Source organism: Hoplias malabaricus, chromosome 12 (assembly GCF_029633855.1).
Source record: "Hoplias malabaricus isolate fHopMal1 chromosome 12, fHopMal1.hap1, whole genome shotgun sequence".
NCBI lineage: Eukaryota > Metazoa > Chordata > Actinopteri > Characiformes > Erythrinidae > Hoplias > Hoplias malabaricus.
In genome coordinates, this window is record NC_089811.1 from 1,120,613 (window position 1) to 1,135,549 (window position 14,937).

The following is a 14,937-nucleotide window of genomic DNA, read 5'->3' on the forward strand; positions in this document are numbered from 1 at the left end:
GATCAACTTCCAGAAAGAGCACGGAGACAACCACAGCTTCATCCTCCTCGCCACCACAGTACATCGGATACACTTTATACACTGTCCACTCTCTCAGTTCCACTGGCCACACAGGAGCAAATCAGTTGCTCTGCATACTTTGTTAGCCCCCTTTCACCCTGTCCTTCAATGGTCTGGACCCCCAGAGAGCAGGTGTGGTTTAAACTGTCCACTCTGTGAGACACTCCTCCCTCGTTGGTCCACCTTGTAGATGTAGAGTCAGAGACAGTAGCTCATCTGTCGCTGCACAGTGTGTGTCGCTCGTCCTCTAGTCCTTCATCAGTGACACAGGACGCTGTCGGCTGGATGTTTTTGGTCGGTGGACTGTTCTCGGTCCAGACACTGAGGGGTTTAAAAACTCCAGCAGCACTGCTGTGTCTGATCCACTCTACACCAGCACAACACACACTAACACACCACCACCATGTCAGAGTCACTGCAGCGCTGAGAATGATCCACCACCACATCACACCTGCTCTGTGGGGGTCCTGAGCGCTGAGTATGAAAGCATGCAGAGCCACAGATGGGCTACAGTCTGTAATTGTAGAACTACACCGTGCTGCTGTGTGGTCAGTGGAGTTGAGAGTGTGACATTTTAAGCTTGATGCATTATTTTCTATGATATCTGTTAAATACCACTCAGTTCTGATCTCTGTGATGTTTGTATTCGCAGGCGAACAGGAAGCAGTCCCTAAACTATGGCTGCATTGTGGAGAATGAACAGACGAATGAGGTGAGAGCTCTGGGTCCAGGATTTCGATCATTTGGAAATTTAAAAATGCATCATTGTTTTAACGTTAACTGGCTTTTATGGACATTGCACACCAGTACACACCTGTGAGCACCAGAAGCTATCGAGTGAAGCTGTCAGGAGGGTGTGATGAGTAGATTCAGGGAGGCGGACACACTCGCTATAACACGGAATTTTAATAAAGAAATAACAAAACAAACGAACTAGACGAGAAACACGAAATAACATTAACGAGCAGGAAACAGGGCAAGCTAGAGATCACACATTACAAAACACAAATGAACTAAAGGGTCACGAAAGGAGTAAGAGAATGAACGAGGAACGAGAAACCACAAACGAGAAACACTACGAAGAAACGTGAGCGTGAAACAAACACAATGAAACCATGAAACAAACAAAGAGAATGACCGATACCAGGAAGTGAGGGAAGAGGGCTTAAATACATGAACTAACTAGACACACCTGACACAGATAACGAGGACAATTACAGAGAGGCGGAACAAGAGGTGGAGCGAGTGAACATAAACAAAGCCATGTGAGGAGAAGGAAAACAACGAACAGAGCCACATGGAAGGAGGAAAACAACCAGAAAGTGTCAAGGTGTGACAGACGCCCCCCCCAAGACGCGCAACTCCCGGAGCGCGAAAAACGAGACTCTCCAGGAGCTGGCGCAGGAGGGGGCCAGAAGAACAAGACAAAAAAAACGAAACTAGAAAAGACTCAGGATGGAAAAAGGGAACAAGAAACTAGACTTTAAATGGACATCGGACAGAAGTAGAAAGAGGAGATGGAACTCGTGATAAGACAGGGTGCTGGAACTTAGGTTGGAAACTGAAAGGGGACTGAGACAGAACAGGAGCAGATACAGGGTACTGACATTTAGACTGGACAGAGGACTGAAGAGGACTAACAGGGAATTTGACATGAGACTGGACAGATGGCTTAACAGGGTACTGGACTGGGCTTACAGGATACTGGACAGGACTAGGCAGGGGAACAGGAACCATGACATTAACAGGAACTGAGACAAACACGGTGACAGGGACCGGAATAGAAACAAAAACAGACAAAGGCACAGGGACAAGGACAGAGACAGGAGCCAGAACAGGAACAGAAACAGGAACAAAAACAACTGGGTGGTACCCAGGACTGGCATGTGTCTGTGGGACTGTCCAAGGTGCCAGCCTGGGTACAGTTCTGGGGATTGGCCTCGAAGTCCTTGGGGCCGGAGCCACAGTCACAGGCTTAGAAACGGCCGGAGCCACAGTCACTGGCTTAGAAACGGCCGGAGCCACAGTCACTGGCTTAGAACAAAAAAATAAAAATTAAAAGGTAAAAAAAAAACAAAGGGGAAAAAACAAAAAAGAAAACAAGAAACAGGGGCAAAGGCCGGAGCCACAGTCACTGGCTTAGAAACGGCCGGAGCCACAGTCTCATGGGCAGAAACGGCCTTAGCCACAGTCTCAGGGGTAGAAACGGCCGTGGCCACAGTCTCAGGGGCAGAAACGGCCGTAGCCACAGTCTCGGAGATAGGATCAGCTGAGGGAGCCGTACTCACGGAGACAGGAGACCCTGCAGTGACGTCCACGGAGGCAGGTGGAACTGCGACGACGTCCAAGGAGGCAGGCTGAACTGCGACGACGTCCACGGAGGCAGACGGAACTGCGACGACGACGTCCACGGAGGCAGACGGAACTGCGACGACGTCGTCCACGGAGGCAGACGGAACTGCGACGACGTCGTCCACGGAGGCAGACGGAACTGCGACGACGTCGTCCACGGAGGCAGACGGAACTGCGACGACGACGTCCACGGAGGCAGATGAAACTGCGACGTCATCCAAGGAGTCAGGAGGATGTGCGACGACGTCCACGAAGGCAGAGGAATCTGCGACGTCGTCCACGGAGACTGGAGAACGTGCGACGACGTCCACGGAGGCAGAGGAATCTGCGCCGTCGTCCACGGAGACTGGAGAACGTGCGACGACGTCCACGGAGGCAGAGGAATCTGCGCCGTCGTCCACGGAGACTGGAGAACGTGCGACGACGTCCACGGAGGCAGAGGAATCTGCGCCGTCGTCCACGGAGACTGGAGAACGTGCGACGACGTCCACGGAGGCAGAGGAATCTGCGCCGTCGTCCACGGAGACTGGAGAACGTGCGACGACGTCCCCGGAGGCAGAGGAATCTGCGCCGTCGTCCACGGAGACTGGAGAACGTGCGACGACGTCCACGGAGGCAGAGGAATCTGCGCCGTCGTCCACGGAGACTGGAGAACGTGCGACGACGTCCACGGAGGCAGAAGAACCTGCGCCGTCGTCCACGGAGACTGGAGAACGTGAGACGACGTCCTCGGAGGCAGAGGAATCTGCGACGTCGTCCACGGAAACAGAAGAGGCGGGCGTCACTCTTTCGAAGACAGGAGAAGCGGACGCCGCCTTCAAGGAGAGCTCCAGGCGTGCCATGAGGCCTGTAAGCTTCTCCTGGAGGTCAGGAGTGAGCGCAGAGCGGTGCTTAGGAACTGGTGTCTTATCGACGACGTCCATGGAAACAGAGGAATCTGCGACGTCGTCCATGGAGACAGGCGCGGCCGGAAGCGCCGCGCTGAGGAAGACAGGCGCGGCCGTAGGCACCGCGCTCAGGGAGACAGACGCGGCCGTAGGCGCTGCGCTCAGGGAGACAGGCGCGGCCGGAGGTGTCGCTCTTACGGGAGCAGGAGTTGACACGCCCAGCGAGGCAGGTGCTCGTGCTGCTCGCCGAGCACGAGTTTTGGATTTAGCGGGTTTGGGCGCACTCTCGAGGGACTTCTTTAAACTTAGGTCCTCCGGAGATGCGCCCCTGTTAGCCTCATCTCCCATGTCCTGTGATCTGAGGCTAACAGCCCTTGTACATAACGCCCCCCCAAAAATCTCCCCAGACCTGAGGGGGTAATTCTCTGGAGCTGGGTCTTCAGCCTGTTTTCTCCTCCGGCTCCGTCGATTCCTGCTGGAGGAATCATTCGATTCATGAATCGAGTCTTCTGTTCGGGGGAAATGAACCGCACTGGAGATGAGCTGCAGCCGTTGACTCCACTCCGAAGCCGCCCTTAACGCCTCCTCCACTGGATCTCTGCGGAACGGAGTCCGGCGAATTACTGCTCTCTTAAATGGGTAGTCCGTGCTAGCTGTGTCCATTTTTGGATCGGTCATTCTGTCAGGAGGGTGTGATGAGTAGATTCAGGGAGGCGGACACACTCGCTATAACACGGAATTTTAATAAAGAAATAACAAAACAAACGAACTAGACGAGAAACACGAAATAACATTAACGAGCAGGAAACAGGGCAAGCTAGAGATCACACATTACAAAACACAAACGAACTAAAGGGTCACGAAAGGAGTAAGAGAATGAACGAGGAACGAGAAACCACAAACGAGAAACACTACGAAGAAATGTGAGCGTGAAACAAACACAATGAAACGATGAAACAAACAAAGAGAATGACCGATACCAGGAAGTGAGGGAAGAGGGCTTAAATACATGAACTAACTAGACACACCTGACACAGATAACGAGGACAATTACAGAGAGGCGGAACAAGAGGTGGAGCGAGTGAACATAAACAAAGCCATGTGAGGAGAAGGAAAACAACGAACAGAGCCACATGGAAGGAGGAAAACAACCAGAAAGTGTCAAGGTGTGACAGAAGCTATCGAGTAATCACCAGAAACTATCGAGTGAGCACCAAAAATTTTCGAGTGAATCTATGGAGTGAGCACTAGAAATTTTCGAGTGAAGTTATCGAGTGAGCGCCAGAAACTATCGAGTGAAGCTATCGAGTGAGCACCAGAAACTTTCGAGTGAAGCTATCGAGTGAGCACCAGAAACTTTCGAGTGAAGCTATTGAGTGAGCACCAGAAACTATTGAGTGAGCACCAGAAACTTTCGAGTGAAGCTATCGTGTGAGCTCCAGAAGCTATCGGATGAGCATCAAAAACTATTGTGTGAGGGGTAGAAACTATCGAGCTTCTAACACTTTCAGGTCTCATTTATAAAGATCTGCTAAAAGTTTCTGGGAATCTGAATGGGTTCTGTGGTGTCGTAAGAAGAACCCGTTCTGTCACTGGTGTAGCTCACGGTGCAGGTGTTTGGGCCCTCACTGAGATCCTCTTACCCTTCCTCTGCAGGTGTTACATTACGTGGAGAAGCCCAGCACCTTCGTAAGTGACATCATCAACTGTGGCATCTACTTGTTCACTCCAGACATCTTCCAGCACATCGGAGCCGTGTTCCAGAAGAACCAGCAGGACCTGCTGCTGTGAGTCTCAGGAACCGTCCCTGAATTTAGCTCTGTTCTCTTTCGTTTACTCTGGGCTTCAAACAGGCGCCACTCTCAGGCCTTAAAGTAACACCAGGTCAGGTTTGGTATTGTTGCTCCTGGGCTCCCCCTACAGTTGCAGAGTGTAATTTAAATTTACAGCACTGCCCTGAACTCAAGGCATGGTGGAGGGGTTCTAGTTGGGTCTGAGTCAGAATAAAGCATTCTGTTTCCGTAAACACATATATGCAAGGAAATATGTGGGTTTCCTCCGGGTGACTGTCTGTGAGTAGTGTGTTGTGTTCTCCCTGTGTCTGCGTGGGTTTCCTCCGGGTGACTGTCTGTGAGGAGTGTGGTGTGTTCTCCCTGTGTCTGTGTGGGTTTCCTCCGGGTGACTGTCTGTGAGGAGTGTGGTGTGTTCTCTCTGTGTCTGCGTGGGTTTCCTCCGGGTGACTGTCTGTGAGGAGTGTGGTGTGTTCTCTCTGTGTCTGCGTGGGTTTCCTCCGGGTGACTGTCTGTGAGGAGTGTGGTGTGTTCTCTCTGTGTCTGCGTGGGTTTCCTCCGGGTGACTGTCTGTGAGTAGTGTGTTGTGTTCTCCCTGTGTCTGTGTGGGTTTCCTCCGGGTGACTGTCTGTGAGGAGTGTGGTGTGTTCTCTCTGTGTCTGCGTGGGTTTCCTCCGGGTGACTGTCTGTGAGGAGTGTGGTGTGTTCTCTCTGTGTCTGCGTGGGTTTCCTCCGGGTGACTGTCTGTGAGGAGTGTTGTGTGTTCTCTCTGTGTCTGCGTGGGTTTCCTCCGGGTGACTGTCTGTGAGGAGTGTGGTGTGTTCTGTCTGTGTCTGCGTGGGTTTCCTCCGGGTGACTGTCTGTGAGGAGTGTGGTGTGTTCTCTCTGTGTCTGTGTGGGTTTCCTCCGGGTGCTCCGGTTTCCTCCCACAGTCCAAAAACACACGTTGGTAGGTGGATTGGAGACTCAAAAGTGTCCGTAGGTGTGAGTGTGTGAGTGAATGTGTGAGTGTGTGTCGCCCTGTGAAGGACTGGCACCCCCACCAGGGTGTATTCCTGCCTTGCGCCCAGTGATTCCAGGTAGGCTCTGGACCCACCACCAGCCTAAACCAGATAAGGGTTACAGACAAAGATTGAATTAATGAATGCAAATTTTCTTAAAGAAAAATTGTTAAAAAAGTAAAATATCCAGAAAAATGTGAAAGACTAAAATAGAATTTAAGAACAAATTGTTCGTACGTTACACTATTACAGCATTATATTCCAATATAGCTGCTCTGTATTACATTATAATATCAGTGCATTATAACACTTTATTAAGATTCAGAACACCTGCCGGACTCTTGTGGCCGCTCTCAGACGGGAGTCACACTCCTGTTCTGTTACTGCGCCCCCCACTGGTGAAGGCAGCACGGACCAAATTGTTTTGATGGTCTAAATTACCTGGTACAGTGTTTGGGCCGTGAGAGTGGCCTCTTTTTTGCTCCTTGGACCGAGCAGTTTGAGCCCAGCTTCTGTTTTTCTTCCTAATTGTTTCCTCATTCATTTCCCCCTCATTTCTTTTCCCTTTCTTCCCTCGTTTGTTTGTGTGCTGTCCTCCATCGTCAGATATCCGTACGAAGGGTAAGTCTCAGTGTGGCGCTGATAGTGCAGTAGAGATATCTTTAACTGTAGTGAGAGCAGTAGCTTGTGAGTGGCCCTGAGTCGTCAGCATGGTGTTGCTCTGCAGTGTGTGGATTAACACACTTTGTTGGTGAAGGATTTGTTTGAACACTTCTGCACATTTGTGGACAGTGAGTTGATCAGACACACATCCAAAGGGCGGCAGAAACTAGTTACAGCTAGAGATCACCTCTCATTTATTCACATTCCAGTCAAAGCCATTATATACAAACACTGTTTCTGAAAAAATCTGACATTGTACGAGTAACGCTTCAAGAAAATCAACACCTCACAACCCCCCGTGTTTACTGTAGGGTACAATATAATTTTCAGGAAATTGTTTTTTCAAAAACTGTTTATTTTTTCATCCATCCATCCATTATCCACCGCTTATCCTGGTCCGGGTCGCGGGGGAAGCAGTCGGAGCAAAGAAACCCAGACCTCCCTCTCCCCAGCCACCGACTCCAGCTCCTCCGGGGGTATCCGAGGCATTCCCAGGTCAGTCGAGACATGTAGTTTCTCCAGCGTGTTCTTGGTCTGCCCCGGGGCCTCCTCCCCGTTGGACATGCCCGGAACACCTCTCCAGGAAGGCGTCCAGGAGGCATCCGAACCAGACGCCTGAACCACCTCAACTGGCTCCTCTCGACGTGGAGGAGCAGCGGCTCCACTCCGAGTCTCTCCCGGACGTCCGAGATCCTCACCCTGTCTCTAAGGGAGAGTCCAGACGCCCTGCGGAGAAAACTCATTTCAGCCGCTTGTACCCGCGATCTCGTTCTTTCGGTCACTACCCAAAGCTCATGACCATAGGTGAGGGTTGGGACGTAGATTGAACGGTAAATCGAGAGCTTTGCTTTTCTGCTCAGCTCTCTCTTCACCACAACGGACCGGTACAGAGCCCGCATTACTGCTGACGCTGCACCGATCCGCCTGTCAATCTCACGCTCCATCTTTCCCTCACTCGTGAACAAGACCCAGAGGTATTTAAACTCCTCCACTTGAGGCAGGATCTCACTTCCAACCTGGAGAGAGCACTCCACCCTTTTCCGACTGAGTACCATGGACTCGGACTTGGAGGTGCTGATCCTCATCCCTACTGCTTCACACTCGGCTGCAAACTGGTCCAGCAAGAGCTGGAGGTCCCGGCTCGATGAAGCCAATGAGACCACGTCATCCGCAAAAAGCAGACATGGAATCCTGAGACCACCAAACTGGACACCCTCCGCCACTTGGCTATGCTGAGAAATTCTGTCCATAAAAATTATGAACAGAACCGGTGACAACGGGCAGCCCTGACGGAGTCCAATTCACTGCCAGCCACATGAACCAGACTCCTGCTCTGTTTGTACAGGGAGTGGACGGCCCGTAGCAAAGAGCCCAGTACCCCATACTCCCCATGGCTTTTGGTTTATTTTTTCATAACAAAAAACATAATAAAACAACATATATCTCTAATTTAACACAGTCTCACATCTAAATTATAATGCCACAAGTGTCAGTGTTTGTCCTGGACGTTGTCCTCTCTCTCTCTCTCTCTCTCTCTCTCTCACTCTCTCTCTCTCCTTTTCTCTTTCTCTCTATCTTTCTCTCTCTCTCCTTTTCTCTTTCTCTCTATCTTTCTCTCTCTCTCTCTGTTTCTCTTTCTTTCTCTCTCTCTCTCTCTCTCTCTCTCTCACTCTCTCTCTTTTTCACAGTGACGTGTATCTCCTCTCAGTAATAAACCGAATGGTTTGTACCTAATGGCTGTTTTAATGAGAGGTTGAAGAAATGAGGGTGGTCTCTAAGTTGTACTCAGCACAGTTCTTTGTTATTTTTTATGACTGAGATATTTCGGATTAAGTCTTGTATTTTAGACCAAAAACAATCAAAAAGAGACAAATAACCTTTAAACAGCACCTCAGGAAGAGCCCTTTAACGGTCGTTAATGTTTACTCTACACTTCCCCCCTCTGGCCACGGCTGTGTACTGCACTCAGTACTAACTCTCACACCTTAAACGACCTACGTTTCCTACACCTTCATAGGTTTGTGGACAACTGCATCCATCACTTCCTCAGAAATGAAGGGTAATGTGGCGTCTGACATGGATTCCACTTATTGGTGGAGAGCACAGGGGTGTGGCCATTGAAACGGGCTCATTTCTACAGTTCAGCCACCTTAAAGATACAGATACAGTTCATCATTACTGTCTGTTACTGCAGAGAACACAGTTCCACTGCTCCACCACACAGTGCTGTGGGCTTTACACCCCTCTGGCCGACCCTTAGCATTGAGCCCTATATTTATCCTTAAATTCTTTTATAAATGAATCTCCTAGAGGATTACTGCTAGTAAGTATCCAGAGAGGGAATTGCAGTTAATATAAATTTCAGATTAATAGTAGTGTGTGTGTATGTGTGTGTGTGTGTGTGTGTGTGTGTGTGTGTGTGTGGATTGCTGATGATCATGCTTGATTTTGAAGGTGTTATATATAATTATTTCATAAGCAGAATAATAAATACGAATATGTTTCCACTTGTTGGTGTTGTATTAAACCTACTACAGTGATATTCTTTGCCTTTCATTTCATAATAAAAGTCCCTTCCTTTCCTGTGAGGAATGTGTGTGTAAACTGATGGTTGTTGTTTTTAGGAAAGTTAAATGTATTATTTAAAATAAGGCTTTATTTCAGAGACGACCAGAGTAACGGCTGGCAGAGAGCGGAGGCCATTCGTCTGGAGCAGGACATCTTCACCTCTCTGGCCGGACAGGGGAAACTCTACGTCTATAAAACCGACCGCTTCTGGAGCCAGATCAAATCTGCAGGGTCAGTGCTGTTTAAAATCATCTGGTGATGAATCCGGACCGAGCCAGGGCACGTTCCACACCAAAGTCCAGTTCGTTCGACTAGTGTTAGTGCTCTGTACTGTGCCCAGGCAGTTTTCAAAATAAAAGTCACTGTCTGATGATGTAAGTGTGCTCAGGTTTGGAGAATAGAACCGGGGGGGATCGTACTCCGGCACAGTTCGGTTCCACCGGGCCCAGGGTGAGTACAGTCTAAAAGCGATCAGTTCTTGAAGTTGATGTTGGAAGCAGGAGAAAAGGTCAAAGTTCGTCCTCCGCAGCTCAGACACGACTGGAGCTCAGAGAGAGAACACCCTGCGAGAAACAGGGCTCAGAGATGGAGCCTAAAGAGAGAAACAGACAATGAACAGTGTGTAATAATTAATAGAACTGTTTTGCATTCTTTTCGTAGGTCGGCCATCTACGCTAGTCGCCTGTATCTGAACCAGTACCACAAAACCCACCCCGAGCGCCTGGCCACCGACGAGGACGGAGGGCCTAAAATATGCGGTAATGTGTTTAAAGAGTGTTTTATTAATGAGTCCTGGTTTTAACCGGCTCCGGCAGTTCTCCTCTCATTCAACACTGTGTCATTCTAGGAAACGTTTACATCCATCCGACGGCCAACATCGACCCCACCGCCGTGGTAAGGGACCTGTGTTTTTCTGAGCCCAGAATGGAGTTGATTTAATAACCACAGCCACAGGAGGGCGCTGTTACTCCAGCTGTAGTCTTTGAGCTTTAGCAGCCTCTACATTTCCCATACATCACAACGTCTGTTATACTCTGCCTTTATATCTGTAACTTAGATATAGACACGTGTAATTATGTTAAACCTATGAATATGTATCCACGATATCCCTGGGCCTTTTATATACGAGCATCGCCCCTTTAACAGTGATACAATCCCTTTTAAGAGTGATACAGGTTATTACCCGTGATTATCTATGAGGCTAAACCTTTAACTACGAGCTTTCTCAGTGGCTATTGTCCAGTTTACGATGGTATTAACTATGATTTACGCTCACGTCTGTGATATAGACTCTATCTATGGGCTTATGACATAAATCTGTGACATAAACACAGCTGGTGATGTCAGATTATTAAAGGAGAGTTACTCTGGAGTTCTTCATTCCTCTCTTTCTCTTCTCCGTCTCCGTAGTTGGGTCCGAACGTGTCAATAGGGACGGGAGTGACCATCGGGGCGGGCGTTCGAGTGAGAGAGTCCATCATCCTCCACGGAGCCACGCTGCAGGTTCATTCCCTCTTTACTCTCTCCGCATTCGGCAGAGGCTCCTCTCTAAACGAGGGGTGTGTTTGTGTTCTGGTGTAAAGCGCTCTGGCTTTTACAGAGTCATACACACACACCCCTCACAGCGGGTCACTGCTGGGGCTCTTGCATTTGCTGCACATTGATTCACAGTGACGCCCTCTAGAGGACACAAGCTACAGATGAACTGTGGAAATTATATCAAGTGAAATAATCTAAAGTTGTAATATAAATCATCTTTATTACATCTTTCACACATGAATCCAGCTCAAAGTTCTTCACACAAATGATTTAAAGCAAAATTTATAAAATGTTAAATAGTAAAAATCTAATCTATAAATTTAATGTAAATACAATAAAATATCTAAAATGAAAAGGTTAAACAATAAAAAAAATAATTTAAAATGAAAGTGAAAAGATATACTGTATTCCTATACGGTGACTGTCTGTGAGGAGTGTGGTGTGTTCTCCCTGTGTCTGCGTGGGTTTCCTCCAGATAACTGAGGGAGTGTGTGAAACTGTCCACAGGTGTGTGTTTGTTTGTGTGTGTGAGACTGTCAAGTGTGTTGTGTTCTCTCTGTGTCTGTGTGGGTTTCCTCCGGGTGACTGTCTGTGAGGAGTGTGGTGTGTTCTCTCTGTGTCTGTGTGGGTTTCCTCCGGGTGACTTGTCTGTGAGGAGTGTGGTGTGTTCTCTCTGTGTCTGCGTGGGTTTCCTCCGGGTGACTGTCTGTGAGGAGTGTGTTGTGTTCTCTCTGTGTCTGTGTGGGTTTCCTCCGGGTGCTCCAGTTTCCTCCCACGCTCCAAAAAACACACGTTGGTAGGTGGATTGGCGACTCAAAATTGTCTGTAGGTGGTGTGAGTGAATGTGTGTGTGTCGCCCTGTGAAAGACTGGTCCCCCTCCAGGGTGTGTTCCTGCCTTGATCCCAGTGATTTCTGGGTAGGCTCCGGACCCACCACCGCCCTGAACTGGATAAGGGCTACAGACAATGAATGAATGAATGAAATGTTGATTTATTTAGAAACGTTTTAGTTTCTAGACTGTTCTACTTCTTAGAATGGATTTCATCTTGTGGCTTTTTTCAAGAAATGGCTTGTCATTGTATTTGGAATTAAAATGATGAGATAATTCCCACCAGAAAATCAGAAATGGTTGTTTCTGAAAGTGTATTTCTTACTGTTCCCGGTCTCTTCCTGTTAGGACCATAGCTGTGTGTTGAACAGCATCGTTGGCTGGGACAGCTCTATCGGGAAGTGGGCGAGAGTGGAGGGGACGCCCAGTGACCCCAACCCCAATGACCCCTTCGCCAAGATCGACAGCGAAACACTGTTCAGAGACGGAAAGCTCACCCCCTCCATCACCATCCTGGGTACGAGCTCATAGTGTGGATCCTGAGCCTGAATGTGACGACAGGACATGGGTTTGGGGAAAACATGGGTTTATTATTTACTATTTTTAAGCAGTTTCATTTTTTTTTTTTTACGACTTACAACCACACATCAGTCAAATAGTCAAAAAAATCACAAATTCTCCTTTTGGGACTTTTGTATCTTCTTTATTCTCTTCTTACCATTTACTGTTTAATACGGTGCAGCTGATTAACCCTAAACAATACAAACAAGATAAACATTTAATTACTGCAGTAAGACTGTCATAACCTGCAGCTTTGTGTTTGGACTAAGTAACCTCTGTGGCCTTGCTCCGGGTTGAGGCGAGAATGAAGCTGGTGTAGAATAAAGCAGTAAGCCATGAGACGCCCCGTGAATAAATCACAGTAACACATGATCTCGAGTGGCTTATTGCTTTTATAAAACGGCAACATAAAATACAGTAAAATACACAAATGTTCAATTCATAAACAAATATTCACAGTAAAGTATTCTTCCACCAGTGTAGTCCATTAATGGCAAGCACTGTTGTTAAGCAACACGAGGGCGATACATATCCATTCTATTGAACAAAATATGTTCAGGGTTTTTTAGTGGAGCACAAATACTTACGTTTCTGTCCTCTTTCTGAAGGGACTCTTATTCTAGAGGAGAAGCTGCAGGAAGTAAAGTGTAAACTCTGGTAGCTAAGGAATCTAACATGAAAAATTAGACACTAATCGAAACACCAAATTAATGATTCTGACTGCTGTTTATTTTAATCTGAAATTTAATTAGTATTATTTTAATCTGGACAAACCCTTCACACCATTCATCCGCTGTTAATAGTGTGACCAGATCTGAGGTGGTGAAAAAGAGGACACGTCTCCGCGGGGGAGGGGGGGGTGGACGACTACTGACGTGCAGACTGACCAATTAAATGTTTACAGAGAAGGTTATCGACCAATAACGGTAGCTCTACAGTCAGACCGTCCAATCAGAAGATTTTAGGCTACTTCACCACGCCCCCTTCTCACTCAAGCGAACCAATCGGAGTAGGGGAGGGCGTGAACGAAACTTCTCGCAGTTCTATGTAAGCGCTAGAAAAACAAAATGCCGGACGTTTGTGAAATTCTGCCCGGACATTTTTTTAAGTCTAAAACAGAGTCCGGGTAAAAGAGGACGTCTGGTCACGCTACTGTTAACCCACTATCTCAGAAGTTTCAATTGTTTTATGTTCTGCAAACTATCTCAGTCCCAAAGTTTAAGATTGTAGCTCATTAATATGGAGTTCAGACGTTGTGAGGCGTCATAGGTGTGTGTAGATTGTGTATTCCATAACAGCTTCAAACGCAGCTCAGCCAATCAGATTGGAGCGATCCGTTTTATAACGATGTTTAGAGCTGGACCATACGGCCGAACTTTTTATCACGATATATTTCGGTTGATATGATTTAATTCCGATATCGATACGAACAATAAAAAAGGCACATAAAAACTGAAAGCAGCATGACATCACCATCAAACACCACCTCCTGGCTTTGTCAACATTAATATTTAATAAGAAAATAGAGTGCAGTGAACTGATGGCAGAGCCCTGTGTGAATAATGTTTAGTGAAGTATTAAAACGTGTTTAAATCATATATCGTGATAAATATTGATATCGGTTTATCGTCCAGACCTAAATCAGAGAGAGACGCTGTATAAACGAGTCATTTCTCTCATTTCTGTGGCTCTGGGTTTGAATCGTTTTGCTCTTGGATCAAATGTTGCAGGGAGCAGTGGGAATCGAACTGGTTTCTGAGCCTTAGTCGATGGGTGAAGGGATTGTGACCTGATGATAAAGTGCTGCTGCCGTTTCCATCGTCTCTCTCTCAAGTGAAAAATGACACAATACAGATACGAGGTTGTGTTCCGACAGCGACGACACACACATTGATCTGAGGAGTGATTCCACAGCGGTGTGTTTACATTCAGGGGATTTAACACACACTCTTCTGGGGAGCCACTTGGTGAACGGTGTTTTAAAATGTTTATATATTTTCTTTTACAGCATTATTTTAATTGTTTTAAATTATTTTTATTCTTCCTCATAATTTAACTCTTTTTCTATTGGTTCTTTAGCCTCTGTAAAGCACTTTGAAGTGCCCCTGGGTGAAAGGTGCTCCACAAATAAACAAGCCTTGCCTTCAGTGTTAATCCGAGGCTAATACAGTTTCTCGCTGTGTTTTCATCGCAGGCTGCAACGTGACCATTCCCTCCGAAGTCATCGTCCTCAACTCCATCGTCCTTCCTCACAAAGACCTCAACAGGAGCTTCAAGAACCAGATCATCCTCTGAGTCACTGTCGGCCGTGGATTTCAGTGTAAGAACTGCAGCTGTGCAGAGCAGGGATTCTGAGTGGATCAGACACAGCAGTGCTGCTGGAGTTTTTAAACCCTGTGTCCACTCTCTGTCCACTCTGTGAGACACTCCTCCCTCGTTGGTCCACCTTGTAGATGTAGAGTCAGAGACAGTAGCTCATCTGTCGCTGCACAGTGTGTGTCGCTCGTCCTCTAGTCCTTCATCAGTGACACAGGACGCTGTCGGCTGGGTGTTTTTGGTCGGTGGACTGTTCTCAGTCCAGACACTGAGGGGTTTAAAAACTCCAGCAGCACTGCTGTGTCTGATCCACTCTACACCAGCACAACACACACCACCACCACGTCAGTGTCACTGCAGCGCTGAGAAT

General features: G+C 47.7%; 1 protein-coding gene across 1 annotated transcript in view; it reads left to right on the plus strand.

The window, feature by feature from the left end:
• gmppaa (GDP-mannose pyrophosphorylase Aa) overlaps positions 1 to 14,581 on the plus strand; it is an 18,011-nt gene extending 3,430 nt beyond the window's left edge. Inside the window, exons 4-12 of the mRNA XM_066640930.1 lie at positions 1 to 58; positions 713 to 772; positions 4,956 to 5,086; positions 9,418 to 9,552; positions 9,982 to 10,079; positions 10,169 to 10,215; positions 10,732 to 10,824; positions 12,039 to 12,207; positions 14,446 to 14,581. The exon at positions 1 to 58 is cut by the window's left edge and continues 135 nt beyond it. Coding sequence (XP_066497027.1) covers positions 1 to 58; positions 713 to 772; positions 4,956 to 5,086; positions 9,418 to 9,552; positions 9,982 to 10,079; positions 10,169 to 10,215; positions 10,732 to 10,824; positions 12,039 to 12,207; positions 14,446 to 14,546 — 892 coding nt within the window. The 3' untranslated portion in view covers positions 14,547 to 14,581. The remainder of the gene's footprint in view (positions 59 to 712; positions 773 to 4,955; positions 5,087 to 9,417; positions 9,553 to 9,981; positions 10,080 to 10,168; positions 10,216 to 10,731; positions 10,825 to 12,038; positions 12,208 to 14,445) is intronic.
• The last annotated feature ends 356 nt before the right edge of the window (positions 14,582 to 14,937 follow it).